This window comes from Myzus persicae, unplaced genomic scaffold, assembly GCF_001856785.1.
Source record: "Myzus persicae strain clone G006 unplaced genomic scaffold, MPER_G0061.0, whole genome shotgun sequence".
NCBI lineage: Eukaryota > Metazoa > Arthropoda > Insecta > Hemiptera > Aphididae > Myzus > Myzus persicae.
The window spans coordinates 164,109-190,940 of NW_019103307.1; the positions used below are offsets into that span (position 1 = coordinate 164,109).

The window sequence follows — 26,832 nt, forward strand, 5'->3', positions numbered from 1 at the left end:
GTTGGATAGTGTTTGATTATCTACTTTCTTTTCTTTTCTCGTGTGAAAGTGACTTAATTTGAGGTTGCCAAAACCTAGTTTCAAGTTTCAAGTAGGTACTCACTGGACACTTAAAACAATAATTTTATCAATCTTTTTTGTCAGTGTCTCATACTTTGTTTTGTATATTCTACATTTAAATTGTAATACTTCATTATAATAGTTTTAGTAGTTACTTATGTTCAGATTAACTACAACCAGTGCCATTAACAAATGTGGAATTGCTCTAAGACATAATCTATGAATTTTATTTATACTTAACTACAGGGGTTGAAGTGGCACAAAATAGCAAGGGGTACTAACTGTGATTCATACTTTATTTAGAGCGTTCCATTTAATGTTTTCCCCCAAAAAAACATTCATTTATTGAACCTTAAGTGCTAGCAAAAATATCTATATTATAAAGAGACAAAATGGCTATATTATATTAAATAAAATTAAATAGGGGGACGAGGTGACCGAGTGGTCTGACTCTTCCGCTGCGACGCAGCCGGTCGCGGTTCGATCCTCGGCCACCGGGCGGCATTTTTCTCCGGACAAGTTGCGGTGACCGGAGAGCAAGTGCTGCCATCCCCCACCCCCGGGGCATGGCAGAAACCTACGGGTGCCCCATTCGAAATTCTGCCAAAACAAACACACACGTGTTCCCCCTACCGTTCCAAAAAACCTACAAACCATCAATACAAAAAAACCTACAGTACCTACTAATAGCTAATGGCCACAGTTGCCGGGCTCAGGATCAATTAAAAAAAAAAAAAAAAAAAAAATTAAATAGGAATAAATATACTTCGTTAATCACACTTCAAGAATACTTTTCTTTCTTTTAAGACTTTATTTCACAACATAGTTTTAACACTTACATACTACAAATATAACAAAACAATATCAAAAGGAAAATGCATATCATATTTCCCTTAGGAATTCGGACCAGATAAATAATTTTTTTCACTGCTTGCTTAATATGAATGAATACAATCAAATAGTTATCTTAAAATAAATATCAACATGAAGATAAATTATACTTTTCTAGTGTCTTAAATACATTGTACAGAATGTTAAATATTATATAATAGTTAATAAGTTACAAGACTCATTAAACCAACAATTTTTATCAATATATACTTACAAATAGGCACTGAAAAAAAATTAAATGATAGATTTAATATACAATACATTAATACAATAAATAATTAATTATAATGAAGCAGGAGTTTTTAGATTAAGCTAAAATGCTTCAGAGTACTGTTGGAAGAACTAGTAAGGTAGGTCAAAAATTAAATGAGCATTCAAAGGTTGAGAGACTGAGTTCTCTGCATTTGACCCACTTTAACCGGTGCTTAGCTCGCACTTTCAGAAGGTTTAATAGTACGACTGAGACTGATGTTAAAAACTATTGACATATCCCGGTGTACTAAGATGTAAAAAGATTAATCACAGATTCTGCTTGTACAGCATATTTTCAGTATGTATAGTTTTGTTATAGTTTGCATAGGTTTGTTAGATAACTCATGAGAAACAGTTGATCGCAGATATCACATTTATTCAATCTTTATCCAGTATGTGTTTTTCTATGCTTTATTAAATCTGCTTTAAAGTGGAACCCTTCATCACAGACACCACATTTATATGGCTTTTCGCCAGTATGTCTCCTTTTATGCTTTTTAAAATTTGATGCATGAGAAATAGATTGATTACAAACATCACATTTGTACAGCTTTTCTACTGTATGTGTAATTTTATGGCTTTTTAGATGTCCAATCTGAGAAAAAGCATGATCACAGATACCACATTTGTACGGCTTTTCTCCGGTATGTATCCTTGTATGCTTTGTCAAGTCTGGTTTATTCGAAAACCTTTTACTGCATATATCACATTTGTAGGGTTTTTCTCCGGTATGTGTCATTTTATGGTTTTTTAAATGTGATTTCTGAAAATAAGCACGATCACAGATATCACATTTATGTGGCTTTTCTCCGGTATGTGTCCTTTTATGCTGTGTTAATTGTGACTTAGTAGAAGACCCTTTATTACAGATATCGCATTTGTATGGCTTTTCCCCGGTATGTGTCATTTTATGGATTTTTAAAGTTGATACGAGAGAAAAAGATTTATCACAAATATCACAGTTATAGGGTTTTTCTCCGGTATGTGTCCTTCTATGCTTTGTTAAATCTGGTTTATTAGAAAACCCTTTATCACATACATCACATTCGTACGGCTTTTCTCCGGTATGGGTCATTTTATGGATTATTAAATGTGAATTAGAAGAAAAACGTTTATCACAAAAATCACATTTATATAACTTTTCGCCAGTATGTGTCCTTGTATGGGTTGTTAAATTGCTTAGCAAAGAAAATTTTTTATCACAGATGTCGCATTTAATCTGTTTTTCTCCGGTATGTGTCCTTTTATGGATTTTTAAAGTTGATACTAGAGAAAAAGCTTTATCACAGATTTCACACTTATACGGCTTTTCCCCCGTATGTATCCTTCTATGCTTTATTAAATCTGCTTTAAAAGAAAACTCTCTATCACAAATATCACATTTAAATGGCTTTTCGCCCGTATGTGTCCTCTTATGCTTTGTTAAATTCCATGCTGTAGGAAAATGCTTGTTACAGGAATCACATTTATACGGCTTAATTCCGGTATGTGTCCTAGTATGCTTTGTCAAATCTGATTTAGTAGAAAACCCTTTATCACAGATATCACATTTATAAGGCTTCACTACACTATGTGTACTTGTATGAATCTTTAAGTACGTTTTCCTTGAAAATCCTTTATCACAGATATCGCATATAAACGGCTTTTCTCCAGTATGTTTCATAATATGATTTGTTAAATGTGCTTTAAAGGAAAACCATTCATCACAAAAATCACACTTATATAACTTTTCACCGGTATGTATTCTTGTATGCTGAGTTAATACTGATTTAGTAGAATACCCCTTATTACAGAAATAACATTTGTATGGCTTTTCCCCAGTATGTGTTATTTTATGGGTTTTTAAAGTTGATGAAAGGGAAAATGATTTATTACATATACCACATTTGTACGGCTTTATTCCGGTATGTGTCCTAGTATGCTTTGTCAAATCTGATTTAGTAGAAAACCCTTTATCACAGATATCACATTTATAAGGCTTCACTACATTATGTGTACTTGTATGAATCTTTAAGTACGGTTTCCTTGAAAATCCTTTATCACAGATATCGCATTTAAAGGGTTTTTCTCCAGTATGTGTTCTTGTATGGTTTTTTAAGAGTGATGGTATAGAAAATTTTTTATCACAGATATCACATTTATGAGGCTTTGCTCCGTTATCAATTGTTGTATATTTTATTAAATTGGATACTTTAGCATTTTTATCACAGATGTCAGTATAAGGATTTTTATTTGAGTAAGATGTCTTGTCCGAGTTCATACGCATAATGAATTCAGAAGAATTGTTTTCATTAGCAACTGTTCCATTAAATTCATAACCGTCTATAACATCTCTTTCAATTTTTATTTCAGTATCCATTGAGTTTATTTTTTCTTCATTATCAGTTCTGAAAATAATATTAGGTATTTAAAAAATGACAATCTATAAATTACACAACAATAACTGTAAAAATAATACAACTGATAAATGTAATTGTAGATATTTATCTAGAGTTAGTTCAGCAAAATATTTAGGTTGAATATTAGATTAACATCTAAAATGGAAATCATATATTTAAATGATAATAATGCATTTAAGAAAATGTTTTTTTATATTTAAAGAGCTACAGAACATGACACACAATCACAATTCAAATCTAAAAATGGTATATTTCGCAATAGTTCAATCTGTACTAATGTATGGTCCAGTTGTATGGGGATTTAGCTTATAAGAATGTATTAGAACCATTAAAGATAATACAAAGAGTGCTAATAAGAGTATTAATGGACAATTATTATACTGCTCAAAATTATAATACATATGATTTATTTATTGAAATTAAAATATTAACATTAATACAATTGTGTGACAAATTATCAATCATTGAAGTGTTCAAGAATAAAACTGGTTATGAACATCATAATACATAAGACACAAGAGGAGAGGACTGTGATTATTTGACTATTGTCTCATTATTATAAATTGCATGTCGGCTTAGATATTGTAGTGGTCTTTTACAATAAGTTAATATGTTTTATAATTATTTTAGTCATTAAATTATGCCTGTATTTATTGATACATGTTGAAATGTTAATAATTATGTAATAGACTCTCTACTCCCGCCACAAGCTTTGATTACATGGCGTAGATATCAATGTTATATGAAAATATGTTAATGTAAATATTGCTTATATTAATTAAAAGATTAAATAAATAAATACGATATTAAATTTAAAAAAATCATCATAACTACAATATTACATGTTATGTAGATTCTAATAATATATTTGAGAATTAATGTATATCAGTTCTGAACCAATTAACATACAAGGTGTAACAGAAACACTTAACGAATTAAATAACTTTTGTTGTAATCCATATTAAAACATTAAACGAATGTGGAAAAAACCGCTTATAAACATAATTCATAATCTTTGCATTTTATTTACACTTAACCAGGACTTTCAGAACTGAACAACCAGGATTGATATCAACTCGTGACATTTCCTAGTGTACTGGGACGTATGTCAACCCTAATCTAGGTGGTACTTTTGAGAGGTCAAAATGAATAGTTTCCATGGTTTTCAAGTGTTATAGGGAAAAAAGGTGAGCAAGTTGGTACAGCTTTTTTGTACCAATAATAGGTGTTGTGTACTCGTGTGGGACACTGTAATGGAAGTGTTATAAAATTGAATTTGATGATATAAAATCATAATATACAAAACACCATTCTGAGCAAAGACAGCGCCTGTCAGCATATATTCAAAAGTAACTATACTAATTTATGATATTATTTAAGTTATTTATTTTATTATAATACATAAGTAATAATTTATTATTAATGAAGTAGGGGTTGTATTGATTTTTTTTTTGAAAACATTGCACTAGACAACACAGTATTTAATTTAAAATACTGCAACCATTATAGACCACAACAGCAGCGCTGATTTATTTATAATAATTATCAATCATTTTAAAGTAAACAAAAATTTACCTAAGTAGGTAATTATAAGTACTAAGGTGATAATATACCTGACCCATGATATAACTATTGTTTTGATCAACCCTAACCTAACTCAACCTTTAAATAATTATAATGTATTAACACTTGCACTACATGTATAACATCACATTTTTTATTTGTTTTTGAATTAAAAGAAAATAAGAAAATCATCCCATAAAAATTGAATAAATACCCAATTGATATTGACATTTTTTTTTCGACGTAGGCAAGCATATAAGGAATCTTGTATTAAATTTTCAAATCTTAGATATAAAAGTAATGAATTTCTAACTCAAAAGAATTTGCAAAATTCCCGGATTTGACGATTTTTATCAACATTGTAACTTAAAATGATTATAAAAAATAATCCTCATTTCACTCAAATTTTTTTTTAAATTAATTTAAAAACAACTAGTAACGGGACGCTTTTGAAAGCTACTGGTAATTTTAAATTTTGACTTCTCGAATGCAATAACTAGATCCACATTACTACCAGAAAATACTGAAGTCAAAAATCAAAATATTATTTCGACTATACATTATAATAAAAAAACACATTGTAAAATCAATACATTGCTCCTCTCAGAATCTAAAAGGACATCAGGAAATATTAGGTTCTATGAATATTTTATAATTTATATACTAATATAATAACCAATAAGCTACTAATAGATAAATACACTTTGCACCAACATATAAACAACAAGGTATGATCATAACTTTTTGACGGTTAGATTCTTCAGTATGCACATGACATAGAGTAGTGTATAGCAAGGCTTGAAACTGAAATTTAAAAAATACTGGTATTTTAACCAGAACCTTTTAAAAATATTGGAAACAGAACCATAAAAAACCCTTTTTTTTCATAGAGCCCTAAACCAGAACTAAAACTGATATTTGTTAAGATAATTTTCTAGGGTATTTAGGTATTAAGGTATTTCGGTTTCTTTTGGTTTCCAATTTTATCCCACTACTTTATATATTTAGGTAATAAATATTAACGACTTATGTTTTCTATCGACTGGATTCTATTGAGCAATAACCATTCATATCAATATCCTTTAAAATGGAAAATCATGTACCTATGCTTATTGATGGACAGTTAATTCACAAGAACCAAGAATTTAGAATAATATTTCGAGGCTGTCACATAAATTATTTAATTCTTAGGTGTTTAATAAGCAAACAAGTGAAATATAGAACTACAAAGTTGGTAACTTGGTCACATGCACAACATACAAAAATCTAAGCTATTATATAAATAAAATTAAACCATTGAGAATTTGATTTATCATTTTATGCACTGGTACAGATTCTTACAATACTAGTCAATCCTATTTTAATATTTGTTTTGGATGTTTTTAAAACAAAATAGTGAACTTACTTACTAACCTACTAATCTTTTAACCCATTAACACAGCTATAATTTGATCTTATAATTTTAGACAAAATGTATGAAACAAATGAGTTTTTTTTAGGGATGGGCCGATACCACTTATTACCGATATCCGATATTCCGATATAAAACCGATACCCGATAACCTATGGAAATGTTAAAAAAACATTTTTGACAAAAAAAACATGAGCCGATACCACCATAAAACCGATATATAATAAAACCGATACCCGATAACACAAATAATATTACCTAGAAAAGTGAAAACATTGATTATTATAAAATAATCTATAGTATTTGATTATTGATAACCTAACCTGTGCATTTGTGAATTATGATACTATCAATACTATGCTCGATAGGTTTTTTTTTTTTTGGTATCGGTTGAAATATCGGTTTTTTTTTAAAACCGATAAAACCGATATCTAGTATTGGTTCTAGTATCGGCCCATCCCTAGTTTTTTTACTTAAAAACAAAAATATTCAATTAAATATCAGTATTTACCGGTACTAGAACCGAAACCTTAATTCTGTATTTTAAGAGATTACATTAACAAAGCCCTAGTGCATGGTAATAATAATTTAATGACAATATGATAATGTGGGTAAGCAAGTAACCTAACCTAACAGGATCTAGGATCATACCATGTTACTTATTTCATGCATCGCACTAAACATCATAGCTTTATGATAATGATAATTGATACAATAATAATTATAATGGTCATAATATCATCACCAATGTTTTTAACAATATAAACTAAATATTAATAGGTAAGTCTATGATATTATTAACTAGACAACGAATGCGATTCAATATAACTAATAAATATTATAAATTATGAATATTGAATGATAAACAATGAAGAATATGAAATAATACAAATATTATTTATTAGCAATGTAATATCATAAACAATACTAAGTATTATTGGCTGACGAGCGTGTTGCATCATGTATAATACATTGAAATAATATAATTTACATTAGATCAATCCATATCATTAAAATTTAACATATCCATTACAGTGACCCACATAACACATCATGTACAGCAGTGTTTCTCAACCTTTTTTGGTTCACGGTACACTATTATACATCACAAGTTTTCACGGTACACTCAGGCACTTGACAACCACAACATCTTTGGCAACTTTGCCGAAGACATTAGTTATCGCCACACATCTAAATGTGTATAACATTTCTCCCGGCACATCTAGTAGATCTCGCGGTACAGTAGTGTGCCGTGGCACATCGGTTGAGAACCACTGATGTACAGCATAGCATAGTCCATTTGCCAAACTTTTTTATTAAATATTTTTAATAAACTATATTTTTACAGGTTAAAGCAAATGTTTAAAAAAAAATTAGTCAAAATATCAAATATAATAATACAATATGATATAAATACAATTCTTACTCTATTTGTAATGATTGGTGATCATTGTTGTGGTCTATTTCATCAGTAATTTCCACTTTAATATTTGCATTAAATACTTGGTCATCAATAATTTCTAATTTAATATTTTCATTATATATTTGATCATCACATCTAATAAGTGGTATTGACAACACTCTAGAACTATATAATATATCATGGTACCTAGAAGAAATTGCAAAAAAATGGATTGTTTATTAGTTGGTAGGTAACTAATGCATAAATTAGATACAATGCACACATTTCATAGTACATACTTTATTTAAACACTTACACTTAGTTTTATCAAATAAGATTATTTTACAGTTCAAATAGATTAAAATTGCATTTTGTAATCTCACACTAATTATAATGTATTTGCTCACTTGGAATTTATCGTACAATCATCAATAGTTTTATTACGTTCCATATTGATTTATGTCCTCTTTATTGTTTGTTTTTCAATCAGTATTGTGAACATGAATCATGACAATTAGATCCCTTTTATAAAAAACCTGTGGGTTGAAGTGGAGGTGCCAGGTGTATTTTTTGAGTGCCTTAAATAATATGAAAACACTGGTATGTATTTAAAATTTAATATTGAGTCAGTTTGTTATTTTTTTAAATGTTCCTTCTATTGGCCAACTACCAAGAACAAATTGATAACAGTAGTAAATTATATTATAAAGAATACATTATAATAATAATTAAATATAATTCCTGGTAACTTGACTTACCTAATATATTATTTTCACTGCCATCCTATTCCTAAGCATGTCTCACACCAATCAATAGTAAACATTTTCCATTTCTGTACCTAGAACATTTTTTTTTTATTCTATTTTAAATTTAGAGGTAACACATGAAAATTAAAAATTTTTTTTTTATGTCTATTATTGTTGTACCTACACTGGCAAGATATTTGTAGGTCTACACCAGTGTAAAATTATTCCGCACCATGGGAGTCATTGGAACAGAGTGTGCAACGGCATCACTAACTTAAAAAATGTTAACAATTTGCCCGCCATTAATACTCCAATTCACCGTCATAGTTAACTTGAATATTATGATTTCATACTTAGGTAATATAAATTAATTATATTTTTTTTTCATGTTTTTGTATATTTTTGGTTTATCAGGTTTCTTGATTATACCTTATAGGTATGCCTTTTTTTCAAATAATAGTGATGGCTTTAGATGGTCGCTTTAATTGCTTACAAGCTTTTAATTCTTTGAATTGCTAGCTATTTAAAAGTTGCACTACTCGTTATGAGTTTCAATTAGAATTATAAAAGGGAAGGGAAGAATATTTACACAAAAAAATTCATCTTTAAAAAAATTAAAACTCTTAGTCTTTTAGAGTTTTTGAAAACATTTTAACTTCTGTATTATAATATTATATATTTTCTGAAAAATGTTCTAATAACCAAAATTTGATTAATTTGGCCGATTAGAAGTTAAGCGATCAAGTACAAGTTCCAATGTTTATTACTAGAAAATATGATGCAAAATAGAAAAATTATTTTTAACTTGAGGTTTACCGTTAATAAAAACAACAAAAAAAAAACAGAAATTAACTAAAATGTCTAGGTTTTGTCAGTGGCACCTATCTATATCTAGGCTAAGATTTATATAATGTCAGCAGAAATATGCATAAAAGCAAAAAAACTGGAAAGGATTTTTTTTTAAATATTGTAACATAAGATACCCTTCCATAGTACTCTCCTAGATTTTATGCCAAACCATAAAAATAAGCAAATGCTTTAAGTCCTGAACTCTGGTGATTAATTATGTTAGTCTGGGTAGAACTAGTAGATAATTAGACTGATTATAATAGCTATTTGATAATGGTAGGTTTTACGGCATTGCTTAACTAAGTTTCTTCGATTTTTTCAAAACAATTTGGTCTTGACTCAATGTGAAGAAAAGAAAAACACTGCGAGTGAGTAACAACAGGTAAAATGTTTTTGAATTATAAGTTTGTTCACCAGTATCCGGATTCAAAAATTTAATGGAGTGATTAACAATCAAATGATTAAAACCTCATTCTCCCAAACAATTACAAGCAACTTGCTCCTTATGCCTGACGGCAACGATCCTATAACAGTATACCTTTATTTGTTTAAAAAAAAAAAAAAACGAAAAAAGCTCAATAGGCAATACCCCAAAACCGACCAACAACTATTAACTATAACTTGGGCATATGATTTGCAACAATTTTTTTGGGTACCATCGTTTTTAAAAGTACATTTTAATAGATTTTGAAAAAAAGTTTGCAAAAATTGCATGGTGGCTATAATGCAACTATACTTTCATTCTCTTCATATCTACAAAGAAAACATTAAGATGGGTATTCAATTTTTATCTACCTACTACACATAAACGGTGGATATGAGATCATTATTACAACTTACAAACATAGTGTGTGTACGGGCTAGTCAGGGTAGACACTTGACTACTCTGTGAACTTTCCATCTCGATATTCAATATTATTATCATAATATCTAACCAATAATCTTATTATGATCGAAAAAAAATTAAACAAATATTTCGTTTTCATAACTTAGGGCAGTGGCGTATGCTATGGGAGGGGGGGGAGCGATTGCCCCAGGCAGCGAATTTCACACGTGTTAAAAGTTTTAATATGGATGAAAACCTAAACACTTCACTGATTTAGGTGCGAAAAAAGAAATATTATTTACACGTGTGTGAGCTATAGTATATTGTGTTATGTATATGACTACCCTGCAAGTAATGTCTGCACACGCTTATGATATAACTTTTTTTTATTGGGTCTTATTAGATACTTACCAACTATTTACTGCTCACTATTTATTTGTTCATTCGATGATTTTTACTAAAAAGTAAAAAAAATGACAAAACTAAGTACTAAGTAAAAACAACTTTATTCTTTAAAAAATAAGATATTTAGGTAGTGGTAGTAGATAAAAATAAATAGAATCAGACCATGAACTAAGATAGCTCAAGCTCATATTTATTATTTTTAATTTTGTATTCCACGCAATATACTGGCTAAAGACAGCGTCTCTTATCTGTACTTTTATTATCAGTATCATACTATCACAGAATATCACGACGGTTGTCTTATCACATATCACTCCTAAAATAGTAAAATACCATTTTCTTTTTATTTACTCTTAATTTAAGTGAAAAATTATAAACAAAAACTTATGTACAAAGTCATTTAAAATTTGGCTCTCTTCAAGGTAAGGATATAAAAATGTATAGTCATTAGTCAAGTTCATAAAAGAGAAGTAGGAACTGGCTTGTACAACACATTATTTGATTCAATTCTACCCTTCTTTAAAAAAAAACTATTGCTGGGCAACACAATATAGTATATTGTAAACCTCACCTTGGACACCAAAATAAAATAAAATTTCTTGAGGAAATATTAGATAAATGTTAATACAATATACCAATTTAAATATTTATATTTATTGGTTCATTTAAATAGCTATAGTTACTATATGCAGGGAATTGATACCTTTAAAAAGTTATGTTTTAAAAAAAATCCAAGTGTTAAATAAATAAGCTTCTTATAACTTATAAATAATATTATACACACAGGAATATAAAAATATATATAAAAAAATATAAATTAAAATTAAATTAAAAATATAAATACACATTTATAAAATAAATACAATGTCATTCGATAATAATATAACTAATTACTTTTTGTTCTCTAGTTGTCCATAAGAATGTTCAAAATGTGAGTCCATATTAATATATGAGGTGTCTTTGTTGCTTTTTAGATCACTTTTTATTTGGTTTATAACTGTTATTGTTGGCTTGTTTAGTCTTGGTTCCTCTGGTGCTTTTGTCCTAGGTTTTTTTGTGGAATAAAACCGTAGCAGTTCATCTACATTTTTACTGGCTGGTTCTTGATTATCTACATCTTTTATAGATGTTATTTATCTTTTCTTGTTGATATAGAACTTTTAAACTTGAATCTACTATAAAGTTTATGTTTTGAAGTTGTTGATCATCGAGTGTGCCTGCTTGTGACACAAACATTTACAATTCCTGAATTTTATCAGCAATGCATTCAGTGGATGGTACAATAAGCTGTTGTGCAGCTGACATTTTCACACACACTTCATCATTTTTCATAGGATTGCATACTACACAAATATTTAAATCTTTATAATTTAACCTAATCATTATCATTAAACCTAACTTAATTTAACCTAATCATTTAATCTAACCTAACCATTGACGACACCTAGAGCTTTTATTTACTTAAGTATGACACATTTAAACACAAATAAAATTGTGAATTCTTGAATATGTGGGGTGTTAAATGTAATAATATAGTTATTAGTTTTACATGTATGTAAAGCATTAACATAGGTACTAATTAGAATAAATATATATTTTTTTATTACAAATGTATTATTATTAACTATTGATTATTCTTTAATGAATTATTAATTAGATCTGAAAATTATGGAGACAGATTTGATAAAGGTGTTTGTGAAATAATTAAAGCAATTGTATGAAAAATCTGATGGTATATTGGAAATTTCAAGCAATCCATATGTATAGTAATTATTACTCCACTTATGATGAGAGCTCACAAAATGCTTTTTACCAAAGACATTGTTTTTTTGACTCTACAAGTTTGTATGATCAAAGTGATACTTGACTTTTTTTGGTGTTTCAAAGGTTGACGGTATTCCTCTAGGGACTGTCATTCATAAATATTCAACAAAATAAAATTATATCCAAGTGTTTAAATTATTTGAAAAAAAGTTTAGGGGAAAATGGTTTTTGTGGCCAAACTCAACCTTCAGTATTCATGACAGACGATGGTACAGCACTACAGCAGAATGGCCAGAATGTCTAGCACTACAAGAATTCTTTCCAGAGTCTATGCTATTGCTTTGTGCTTTTCATGTTTGCTAGTCCATTTGGAGATAGCTTTGCAATACCAAAAATGACGTGGCAAAAATTGTAAGACAATTAATCGTTAATGTTAAAATTTAGAAATATTCTATTTGAATTTAATGAAGATGAGGCTAACAAAAACTTAAATAATTTATGTGCCAATGAAAATGAAGTTTTCAAAACATATACAAAAACATCATAAGATGATTAAAGAATGGGCAATATGTCATAGGAAGGATTTACTTATTCATGGTCAAGACACAAATAAATAATAATATAGTTATAGTAGAGTCTTCAATAAGAAATAAGAATATTCAAAGATATTGTTTTAACTTTTAGATCGCTGTAAAGCATTTAATTCTAGTAAGCAGTAACCAATAACCATGCAATGGGATAACATATTAACATGTCAATTTGACAGTTGTGGCACGCGCATGCGTATTGGGTGATGTGCATACCCGTTTGGCCTCATTCAGTTACGGTTCGTAAATACGCGAGCGACGTAATCAAACAATGACAATGACGATACTCGACAATAACAAACGGCTAAGTGAACACAGTAGCACAGAATAAATGAAATTCATTTAAAAAATTTAAAACAAATTTTATTTATTCTGTGACGGTTGTGACTAGTGATAGTGTGTGACCAAGTCGTCAATTCGTATTTCGTCATAGTCTTGTTGATAACGATGATAGCCTTGTCACTTGTTTAATTCACTCACACAGTCGTGAATTATAGTCGCACTACATATTATCAGCCTGCGCCCTGCTTACAACAAACTGATTAGTGATTACTGCTTAGTGCTTAGTCCGTGATTCGTTAGAGTTAGACCCATTACGATTAAAAAATTAAGATTTATAATATTTTTTTGGTATTTACTATTCAGGTAAATCTTTAATTTTATTATGGTATCTATTTTGTATAATAATTTATAATAATTAGTAAATAAGACAGATATATTGTTAACTGTTGTTGGCAGGTTATTTATTCTCGAATCGTGATACTGATCGACTTCTACTAAAAGTTTAAAAAAAACCTCTTGGTAGAATAATCAAATCCATGATGTTAGACGAGCTGGCCATCGATTATTCTGAGTACTTAAAAGTTGACAATGAAAATGAGGTAACTTCACAGTGTTAAATCACAATTAATATATTCATCGCAATGATAATGATTACTTTCAAGTACGTTATTACTTTATTAGTCAGAATGACACTGTTCATATTACACATTTACACCCAACAAAAATGCTATAACTATGGATACACATGCGAAAAACGTAACGTCGGCTCACCTGTTTGGCGGCTCTTGCATTACTAACTACTTATGAGAGAGTCTACCATTTTTCCCCCACTGACTGTACTCAGACTGACAAGTAGTGAGTAATGCGAGAGCTGACGCGACGTCTGTTGCATGTGTATCCTTAGTTATATAATTTTTCAAATGTGTAATATGAACAGTGTCATTCTGACTAATAAAGTATTTGAAAGTAATCACTGTTCTTGTGTTGAGTGTAATATTAATTCTGACATAGTAAAATATTTGACAAGTGGTACACTTCGGTATACCTACTTAGTACTTACTTATATTAAGTAATACATTTTATTATTCTCTTGCTTTTCTTTGTTTTCTCAGGTTGGTGCGTTAAAAGATGTAGTCGAAGATATGCTCACCAGATTAGAAGAGTTTCAGACATTTATGGAAATGGTAGATAATCATATATTCTTAATAGTGTCCTGTGAACACAATTTTAATTTACTTCCATTACTTAAAGGTACGTGCACTACGAATGGAAAGTACTGTAATGCATTATGATTCAATTAAAGAAATGAAATCTAAGGTTACTGAACTCACAGACACTGTAAATAAATTAGAGAAGCTGGTTAATAAAGTTGGTGAAGACGTAGAACTGGTTGACCAACAACTAACTGAAGCTGAGGCTTGTATGCCTATTAATAAAGATGGTCCATTAAATACAATTCTAAAACCTTTTTTTGTAAGTTAATCACAATGTAATGAATACATTTTGCAAACTTAATATTGTATTTTAATTTACTTGTAATAATTTTGATTAGAAAAAACAAGAAGACCATTCTTCTAGACAACTACCTGCTTATGAACCACCAGTGATTTTTAAGTCTGATGATTACTTTTTTGCAACAGAAGCAGAAGATGCGCTTAAAATAATTGATAATGATACAACCACTAACAATTAATATAAAAAAATTTTTTTTTCATTTCAAAAATTATATATGGGATTAGGCTATCCAGTAATATAAACAATTTGTATTTGTATTTTAAGTTGTTGATTGTTTTTTTAAATAAATACTTTTTATTTTTAAAAGAATTGTATTCACTTGTAAAAATTACTTGTTAATAGATTATTCATATGAATATTGATTTGATAACTATTATTTATTGTTCATGGGTACTAAAAAGTTACAAGTATTTAATGAATGTATTTAAAAGAACTGCGTATCAACAAATACTAATTCCAATTTAAATAATTTGAAAAATGTGGAGTACATTTTATTTATTTATTTTAGTTGTGTTATATAAATTACATTATATAAAAATCTGTACTGTTTTAGATAGTACTAATAACAAAATTAAATTATTATTATGGTTCAATTGTCAGTAATTTTTTATGTTTCACTATCCAAGTATGTTCCAACTTTTAACTTTTAAGTACCGGCCTAACAAGTAATAGTGACCCATCATACTCTGCAAAATACTATTTCAAGTTCGTAGTTTAATAATTATGATAGAACGTTTAATTAATAAAAATTAAGTCATTAGTTAATTTTATTACTTAGTTAATACCTAGAAAACACATTGATTTTATCCCCTCCCCTTTTTTATTGTAAATGTAAATTTATTGTGAACAATACATCTGTACAAGTTAATATTGTACATATTAAAAAATTAAATAAAGTAAGCAACCCCAATAATTAAATAAAACAAATTGCATTATTAAGGAACATGATCAATTCTCTTAGAAAAATGCTTTCAGTTTATCATCAGGCTTATAAGTTATAATTTATAATCGATATTCAATAACAAGATTAACTAAAAAAATAATTTGGCAATTTCAAAACAAATTATTTTTAGGACAATTTCCCTCAACCACAACATATTGGTTATTGTTAATTTATAATTGGTAAATTGTATTATATTTTTGAAGTCATAGCATTAATATTATGTGTCTGTTTTTTCAGGGGTTATCTGCCGGTCTACATAGAATCTGATTTTGGCTTTATTTCTGTTTTTAAAAGACAATTTAGATTGTCCTGTCTAATTGGTAAAAGTTGAATTTTTGTTTTGTTTTTCTTGTTTTTTTGTGTTGGATCAGACATAATAAACGTACAATATGGCACACCAGTCGCTTATAGGTGATATTATTCATACAAGAAAATCAACTATTTATGGTACACCTCCAGTCAAATGTTATTATTTGATTAAGGGTGATGTCGACGTGTCTTCGTAATTGTCTGGTATAGTTTAACATTTTGAAATGAGTGTAACTGATGTCTGATAGACGATAGTAGGTAGGTAGGTGCTTAATGATTTGTTGTGATGTAGGTATAGCCTCGAGACTTTGGGCATCAAGCGTACCGTGTACCTACGCTCACCAGGATACGTCAGATTAATGATATAGGTACAAGATATTATATTATAGTCTTACAGGTGGATTGCTTAAAATTGTAATGACTAATGAGTAATGACTTCTTGTAAGCGTTACATAGAATATATTATTATATCAGTTGACTTTCTACTTATATATTTTATTCTATTAAGATCATCATGTCTATGATTTAGTCGACAATCAAACTATAATAATATCCTATTTGAAGCACATTATCATTGCGCGTTCTCGGTATGATATATTTATCTACCTACTAAAGTTCTGAGCAGTCTAACTTTAGCAGTGGTGAGGGAGTATAACCAAGTGGGATGTGGGGGGGGGGTTGTTGTCTACAGTTTAGATAAGTATGACTAGTATAAGAGCCATGTTGCCGAGAGGTAAACGACTTCTACCTAGGTAAGTATTATGTTTAAAGAGTAAAGCCGGATTCACAGCTACCTACGTCGTGTGTGGTGTACTGCAAGGGTGTAGGAATTACATGGTTATAACTGGTAACCAATATGGTTTAAAAGTTGAACTGTAGACAATTCTTGGTATATTCGGTTACAGCTTGGTATTATTACATGATACCAAAAAATGTATGTCCAATCACAATGCGATCTGAACAACCCGGCGTAGCTGTGAATGCGCCTTGAGTATTCACTAGGTATTCAGTAATAGGCAACTAATGATTAATGAACGGTGATAATCGATTACAAAAAACTATCAAATCAGTAGATTTATTATGATGCCATGTTGTCTGCAGTAGACTGTATATTATAAGTTATAACTAACAAACAGCTTGTATACCCGTATACTAACGAGTGATGACGATGAACCTCGAAACAATATACCTATATGATAGATTTAAGTAGGTACTTCCGTCTTCCGTGTACATTTCTTACCGGTCACATTGCAGATGAAGAATATTGCATACTTATGCCTAGGTATTAATAGGTACGTATAATGTATAAACACTAAAATAATACGTAATTTTATTAAGTAGGTATAGACGTACAATAAATATAATTCATATAGGTTTATTGACAATAAATTGTAACTAGGTACCTACCTACCTATTATAATTTATAGGTATCTTTAACTTAAGTCTTTACTTAGTATGAGTTAAAGCTATGTACGTTTATTTGTCTTGCCAAATAACTAACCCATACTGTAAATACTAAATTGTAATTAACTTAAATTTTAATTGCCCATAAATACTTAAGACGACGTCGGCACATTTTTTTTTCTCTCTGACCCACACGCAACATAGCAAATTTTACGTTCACAATAATAATTACAATCATTATAATTTTTAAAATTAGAGAGAAATCACCTCTTATAAAATCTAAAGATAAGATTATTTTCTAGAGCATATCATAGGATTTTTAATATATTTTATTTTTAAAGTGAGTTATGAGTATTTTAAGATAGGTACTCAATAAAATAACTTACCTATTTTTAAGATTACTTATTTTAATATACTCGTAACTCGCTTTAAAATAAAAAATATAACAAAAAGCCTATGAGACGTCCTAGATAATAATCGTACCTTTACATTTTATAAGAGATCATTTCACTCCAATTTTAGAAATTATTTGGGATATAATCATTTTTGGGAACGTAAAATGTTATGTTGCGCTTGGATCAGAGTGAGAAAAAAAATGCTCTAACATTCTCTTAATGTTATTCAATTTATAGGGTAGGTACTATTTACTTACCACAGGCGTAATGGATGATATTGTATACAGTGATGAACTTAGGTAATTTGAGCCCTAGTGAAGAAAATCAAATAAACTGACTGAATAGAATATTTTTTACTACAATTTGAAATAAAAGTCTTAGCCGTTCAATAGAAAACATGAAAATTATGTTAAGAATTAAAAAAATGATGAGATTTTGAATTAAATTGTAGGTAAATACTATCCAAATTATACTTTTTATAGCACATAGCAATTGAAACATTGAATACCTACTTAGGTTTATGATTATTTGTTCGTAATCATCTATATTGCAATTTTGTATAGTAAACTTAAATGTGGTATCTACCTATTTTAGAAACTGTTGAATGGAAAATTAATTACAAATTAATAAGAACACCTTTATTGGATGCTCTTAGAAATCAGCATTTATGCTTAAAGTATAGGTATATCGAATATTCGTATGTAAGTATAGGACTATATTTTACCATGGTTTAATGATCAAAGGCTTTCACAATTTCTTCGTTAATATTTCATGACTTTTGAATATTCGGAAATGGGTGAAAATACAGGTCACAATCTATTACCATAATTGCCTATACCTACTATAATAATAATAATATAATCTATAAACAGGCTAAACTATAATCTATTACCTAATTCATAATCTACAAACTACATAATTAACACTACACCACTATTTCGTAAATATGAACAGTGAAATAATTATTATAACACATATAACCTGCATAGTTGTAAATCATATAGGACAACATAAGTATAGACTATAAGTAGTTATCTAAAGGCATCTTACCTACTTACATAGGCATAGTTATGGGGCGAACCGGGACCTGAGTACCTGACGTTTTTTAGGGGCATGCGATGAAATTTGCATATATTTTTTGTTATAATGCATAAATATTACTGTAATAGAATGTTAGAGTAGATCATGGAAATTTTATTTTTCATTATAGTGAAGTAATAAAATTAAAAATATGAAATGTATGTGTTCCTCCCTGTGTATTTTACTGAGTGTTCACGGTGGTTAGAAATATTTAGATTTTTGATGGGCACTATGTCGAGCTATATTACGAATCGATGAGTCATTATTTATTATTATTATTAAATGTATTAATAATATCAATGACACAATTATTAACTTACAATTAGTATGTTGGTGCGATTAAAACCAAAATTAGGGACACTGTCCAAGTATTAGGACACTAATTTTATTGTTCAAGGCTCGACCAGAAATTGAAGTCTGCAAACTCTTACAGGTATAATAATTAGGTATAAACATTTTAATTGTATTTACATGATTGGTATATAGGGCCTTAATAGGCGTATACTATGAAACACAAATGTGATTGATTGGTCAGGTTAGGTTAGGTTAAAATACTTCTAACAACGTAACCATGTTGTTGAACATAGCTGAACATTTTTAGTACACGTGTATTATAGAGGAAACCAGCTTTTAGATGCCTGTAAGCATTGGTCGAAGTGACTCAAAATAGTGAAGGGATGCCTCTAAAATTTATATAGTTCTCATATTATATCTCTTAAACAGTCATAAAAAATAATCGTAGGGATGGAAAATATAGATTAAAAAAAGCGGAGGGATGCCATCCCACCATACCCCCCCTCCCCACTTCGACCACTGCCTATAAGTACAATATTGTACATATATGCATTGAGAAAGCCTAAGTTCAAATCCTACACAGTCTTTTATTTGAGCCGAATTTATATAATATTACGCAATCACATGCCCACAGCGCTATAATATAGTAGGAAGTGCCTACACGATATTATGGTCAGAGTCTGACATAGATAATTAGAATTACGCAGGCACTGGATCGGTGAATTTCTAATCCAACTCTTCGTTTGTTTAATAACGTACAAGTAAATAAGTATAAGGCCCGTTTCACATGGACGCGTATCATATTATGCGACGGATCGTACGCGCGCGTTTTTAGCTTATATTGATAAAGTTAATATGCGCCATACCCTTGAGGAAAACGCTTCACCGTGGTTGGAGTGGCACGTATCAATTTAACCAATGTAAATGAAAACGCGCGTATGAATCGTCACGTATGATAGGCGTTCATTTGGTAGTTAGGTACTATATACTTACCTGTAATTTAATCCAGTTTTAAATATAGCTTGATAAATTGACTCAAAACGTATGATTAGATTAAACATTAAGACCCAGTACATATTATAGATCTAGATATTAATCAAATAATAAATGTTAAATACTATGATGTTTTCAAAGCAGTACACAATAATTCTGTCTACTACTATAGCACTATGCCACTATATACCTACTGCGCGGATACTCTACCTATGTATTTATATTTATATTTTCTCAAAACAAGAATAACATCCAATAAAAAATTCTAAAAAATACTAAAAAATAGTGATGAAATATAAAAATCACTTTTCAAGTACCTACCTAGCTGTGCAATTTGTGTTAGATTTATTATAATTTATTGGTATTTAAAAATCTCTTGATAAGTCTTGATGTAACCGTAACTCGTAAGTACCTATTTTGTGTATACATGTATTAATCAATTTTTTTAACTAAAAATATCTTGATAAGTGATTTCTAATGTGATTCTAAACTTAAATTTTTTCAAGACACTGCATTTTAATTGCTTATTAGTTATTAGTTTATTACGTACCTTTGTATCATAATTCATAATCTGAAAATATTATGTTGTTGTTAGGTAGGTAATATTATATTATTGCTGTATTCTGTATGGTACCTATAAATTATAATACACATGGAATTATATCATCGTAAAGATTCAGACTTATAAAGAAGTGTATGAATAACACCTTTACGTATAAGTCGTTATTAAATATGATAACAACTAAGAATCTTACATCGTATTATATCTTTCCATATGTTTTTACGACGAGACCATGTCATAAATCATAATACATAGGTATTTACTACTAAAAAGAAATAGGCATAATGTCCATTGTCCAGTGACTAATGTAGTGTACAATAATTTATTATACATAGGTACAAGGTATATGCAAATATTTTGATACCGTTTTTTTTTATACCTATTAATTTTTTATTTTACCAAGTACTAACGGAAACTTGCATTATAATAATTACTATGCCTATGTTCATTGTTCATACATTTCACTTAATGTGTCTATATTAGACATGCTATTTGACGATTACATTTGTTTTATGTTGAATCTTATCTCAAAAATGAGAAGGTAAAAAATTAAAAAACTGTGTGTTATGCAATTAAACATAATGATTGTTAAAAACTAAAAAGTAAAATAAACCGTACCTACCTACCTACGTCTTTTTTCTATAATTCCAACCGTACAGGGTACGATTTATTGTTTTACTGTAATAGGTACATTAACAAAATTAGCTAGGTGATTATTGATGAATCTGATGATTGCTGAAGAGTGCAATAAGTAACTTATGCCATAATGCTGTCTAATGCTTTAGTCATATTTGATGTACACCTACTCCTAATTACCCATTATTATTTCCTCGATTATTTCGGTACCTAAATGTATTTCATTATATTTATATATATTCATTGTATTTCATAAGTATTTTTTTACCAAATGTTTTACCAATTATATTTTCAAAATAACATAGTCTCATAAGCTCACGGCGATAGTTAATTTATATTTCATGAGGGACTAGAAACCCAGTATGGTTTTATTTTATTATTTCACGACGACTTGTTGTCACTTGTACTAGTAGACTTTTTGTTCGATTTGAGTTATTTACATAAATTCGCTATAGTAGCTAGCCGCTAGGTACATATTATATACGACTACATTTTGTATCAAAGTGCTTTTTTTATTTAATGTAATACTTACACAGAATAGCCGTAATCTTGTCCGTTGTTGACATTTAACTTAGTTCTTATAATTTATATTTGTTGGTAGTTTGTGATGAAACATTTAAAATACATATATAGGTAATAATGTTTTGATTATTTCAGAAATTAAATTATATAATATTATATGTATGGCCTTCAAATTAAAAATAAAGAATGAACAAAATAAGTTGAATTTTAATTTTTGTTTAATTTCAAATGAAATATTTTAATAATACATAGTATAGTTTGTTCATCAGAATGGTCAAAATGTGATTATATTTTGTTGAAGTGGTACTTCATTTCGCATGTAGGTATATTTACCTACTATAAAGACAATATTGTAACGATTGACTGTAATAGGTATTTGTCTGTAACGATGTGTCGTAACTTTTGTATGAATACCTATTTTGTTAATACCTATTACCTACTCATTTATTTATTTATTAATTGTTATAGAATCGTTATATTATTATTCTCAGGCACAAATCCAGTGAAAAGATCTGGGGGAGGGGGGGCACAATTTGCTGTTAATCTAAAATTACAATATTGGAATTACTGTCCACCATAAACTAAGATAGTAGGTAATATCTTAGTTTGTGCACCCCAGAATGATACGTATAATAATATATTATATATTTATGTTATCAGACATACATGTAATTTGAAATATAGTAATATCAGGATCTGCAGAATTATTAAAAACAATTGGGAAATAATATGTCTGTTGTTGGGGGGGGGGGGGGGGCTGGATCCGTTCTTGGATATTATTACATATTATAGTTTCTATATTGTGTTTGTGTTTACTGTTTATTATAGTAGTCTGTGATTTGCTTAGCAATAGTAAAAAAAAACGAATTCTAACGAGTGATCTGTGAAACAAATTAATACATAATAACTGTAGTATACCAAATAGCCAACTGAAAACTAATTAATGGAAATCAAAAAATTATAATTTTTAATTATAATGTATTAATATTTTAAATATTTGATACTTAAAATTGTAGTTTGGCTGATAAGAAAAATATAATATTTAATAATATTTAGATTTTCTTAAAACTGGACATTTCCTTTTTTTAACTGCGTAAGAAGTTCATAACTTTCCACTCGAGTACTTGAGACAAACACATTTTTTTCATCACAATTTAATATTATATAGTTACTTAGTAAATTTGTTTGTTTAGTTTAATTATTTAATTAACCATGCACAGTCTGTTACGGTGTTACATCAATTGACTAATGATAATTATTATTTGATATTTACATAAATTATTTGTAATATAGGTACTTTGATGAAGACATCCATTATATTATGAATTTCCATAGACAACAATATTATAATAGTTGTAATAATATTTTTATTTCACTGCCAACTGCTCTTTTGAGTTTTAATTCATAAATGTATTGTAATTTCATATTTTTACAATATCACAATTCATTGCATTAGAATATTATGTTATTTTACAGTTTGGTCAAAATATCGATGTAAAATTATAAGTTATAATCGAGATTATGACTTATAATTATATTAAATCAATGTTTTTTTGAAATTTGGATTCAATAAATAAACGTTCATAGACATTTTTGGCATATCGCGGTACAGAAACAGAATTATAAGCTACAGCCTGTAATAGGCAATAGCTATAGCCTATAAGAAGTATACATGGTGCCGTAAACAGAGTAAACTATATAGATTTACAGCATTTTTTACGACCTACCCACTTAATTATTAATTATTATAATTACATCCCAGTATTTTTTTTTGTTTTATGAAATAGTTCATGTTCTCATTATCAGTAAAAGGTTCAAATTGTTTAATATTAAGTGGACAGCAGGATTTATTTTTACGACAGCAGCGTTGTTAGGCTCTATAATATTTTTCAGTAAAGTTTCATGCAAAATATCTGTACCTATAGACAATAAATTTAACACAAATTTCATAATAGAGAAATGATTAATTATAATGTTCCCGCGTATAAGTCTAAAAAACGCATTCGATAAATCTTTATAATTTTTCGATGACAGCGAGGTCAACTCGTCATCTTTTTTGTATGTAATGATTGTAATGGTTTTATATGATCTTGCGATATAGCCATTTAATTGTCGTACATGACGTGTTATAAGACGAATATAAGATTAGCACTTCTATGATAATTTATTATTAGGTACTTGTTAATCTAATTTTTGATCTAATTCATAATTTTATAACTTTCATAGATATTTGGTATTTAGTATTTACATAAATTTATTACATCCATATTATTTATTTTATTGGCTTTTTTATCATAAGATCATATAGATATAAATATAAAAAAAATATGTTTTTATGTGTTGGATATACCTAATTATTTTAAGTGGGTTATTTGTCAGAACACCTACTTACGTTGCTATAGCGTTATTTAAATTCTTGTAATGTAATATTCGAACGACCGTCATAACTCATAATAATATGTAATAACACAAGTTATATTATATAAATTATAAATATAAAAATACCATGTGTGTAAAATTTGAACATTTTAATAGTAATTATTTTAAAAAATAACATAACAATGTAATTGTTAATCATTGACAATTATTGTCATATACATACATACCTAACTAAAACGTTTCAATTTTAATTATTCAAATTACTCTTATATCTGCAGAAACAAGCTTAAAATATTATACTTTAAAAAATTTAAAACGAATAGTTATTATACGGACGATGGCGTACTCAAAATAATATATAATATACAAGCAGAAATATTACGTTTTGTATATCATTGTGAATGAAGTATTCGAACAGGAAGGAGAATGAAAATTGTTTTTTGTTCTTTTGTACTAAATTACACTTGTGTTTTCACACACACACATACACACTTACATAATACAATACGTAGGTACCTAACGCGTTATAAAATGCGTAAGTTTTAATGATATGTGCATGTATGTGTGTAGTTGCGATGCAAGTGTATTATTCTGCGTGTGTGGTTACATATTTTACTTGTGCATATTATGTGTTGGATGTTGTAAGTTGTAACACGCTACTTATACTTTTCTCAATATTTTATCTTATACGTCGAGTAACTTTAACTAAACGTAGGCAAAAATCTTATACCTAGTCGTTAATAGCGGGTATAGCTAGAAAATATTTGTATCATTATCAATAGGTTTACCACGATAAGATAAGTTATATGAACATAAATATTTATTTAATATTTAATAACCTGTTAAGAGTATATTTTTACAAGTTTATAATTCCTTGCGCAAAATGTACTTGACTTAGTTTTTACCTGAACTTAATAAAACTAGTTTGCATAAAATATGATTATATTTGAAACACATTTTTGGTTTAATTTCCCATTATATCTTGCTCTTGCAGATACTGATATATTTACATATACTTTGTAATTATAAGTTATTACTTATAGGCTATAGCATATTATACTTTGTGATATTATATTCAATATAAATAATTAATATCATTAATAAACTATTGTAAATCTATTAGCAGAAACAATTAGTTACTTTTAGTATTTAATTAATATCGTACAGTTTTTGACAAAGATTTATAATTTTTATATTAGAAACTCAAAAACTATCAATACTAAATATGTAGGTACCTACTATATGGTTATAATTGTTATTTTACTGTTCAAAATGAAAACAATAAGCCACAAGCAGGGTGTAATACTATGAGGAACAATGGTAGTCACATTACATCGGCAATTTATACAATTGAAACGCCAGGAGGTTAACTATATTGACGATTAAACAAAATAACAGATGATGTATTTTTTTCATTCAATCGTCAGTAATATTTAACATTTCTTCATAAAACAAATTCATCAACTGTAGATAAAACGAATAATGCCATGTACATAATTATAAATCGATGGATTAGAAAGTCATGCATTTGAAATAACTACATAATATTTTTAATCCATTAATGGTAGATGATATTCTCAATCAGGAATAAATATGAATATAATACGTATAATGAATTAATCTGTATAATATGCATTTATTGATGATCGGAAGTTCAGAACACTACAATAATATCACAGCTTCGGTACTGTTGTTATTAGTTGTGTATGCATAATATTATGTCATACATTAGTACCTTCCTAATAATAAACATTAAAATACGTTATAATATCTATCCTTGATTATATTTTTATGTAAGATTTAGACATATCATATTCTAATGAATCGACATTCATTATGGAATACGGAACAAGACAGTTTAACCAGTAGATATATAATACGTAGATAATCTATTACAGGCCACTGGCAATTTTCAAAACCGTTAGGTACTATCCAAGTCTCTTGTCGTGGTATATTCTATTTATGCTTTTGCGTTTGTGCAAGCCATGCATGTAGCAATCAAGAAGATGCACACTAAACATAGACAAAACGACTTTCTACTGAACAAAATAAGTGATTCTTTTTCTATTTTAAGAAACCATTAAATGGATAAGTATAGGCCGAAAGTTTCACGATAATTGTTATTATAGGGTGGCAGTGATATACCACCTTCCTTTATACGCGATGACCCCACTTTTGACAAAATTACTCAATGCAAACAAATTCATCATAACGATGATACGTGTGATTATATTTATGAAATAATAATAACATGGAATTATTATTATGAAATCAAATCGAGCGCATATGAGTGGGGGAGACCCAGAACAAGCATCCGACCGGATCGTTAACTTTCTCCCTACATCGGCCGTATATTCTTTGAA

At 28.6% G+C, this 26,832-nt stretch overlaps 2 protein-coding genes across 4 annotated transcripts; one reads left to right on the forward strand and one right to left on the reverse strand.

The window, feature by feature from the left end:
- Positions 1-840: 840 nt before the first annotated feature.
- Positions 841-10,943, reverse strand: LOC111034221 (zinc finger protein 708-like). Its single transcript, XM_022315331.1, has 5 exons — positions 10,811-10,943; positions 8,737-8,816; positions 8,386-8,556; positions 8,003-8,185; positions 841-3,590 (listed from the first exon to the last, which is right to left on the reverse strand). Exons 3-5 carry the CDS (start codon positions 8,427-8,429, stop codon positions 1,589-1,591), a joined length of 2,229 nt encoding a protein of 742 aa, XP_022171023.1. The 5' UTR covers positions 8,430-8,556; positions 8,737-8,816; positions 10,811-10,943; the 3' UTR covers positions 841-1,588.
- Positions 10,944-11,126: 183 nt separating this feature from the next.
- On the forward strand, positions 11,127-15,438 carry LOC111034222 (biogenesis of lysosome-related organelles complex 1 subunit 4). Of its 3 annotated transcripts, none has more exons than XM_022315334.1 (5): positions 11,127-11,226; positions 13,894-14,036; positions 14,550-14,621; positions 14,689-14,910; positions 14,990-15,438. In XM_022315334.1, exons 2-5 carry the CDS (start codon positions 13,974-13,976, stop codon positions 15,128-15,130), a joined length of 498 nt encoding a protein of 165 aa, XP_022171026.1. In that variant the 5' UTR covers positions 11,127-11,226; positions 13,894-13,973; the 3' UTR covers positions 15,131-15,438. The 3 variants fall into 3 exon arrangements, with proteins under 3 accessions (XP_022171026.1, XP_022171025.1, XP_022171024.1); XM_022315333.1 differs by lacking the exon at positions 11,127-11,226 and adding an exon at positions 12,485-12,979; XM_022315332.1 differs by lacking the exon at positions 11,127-11,226 and adding an exon at positions 13,038-13,800 and having other exon boundaries at positions 14,990-15,437.
- The last annotated feature ends 11,394 nt before the right edge of the window (positions 15,439-26,832 follow it).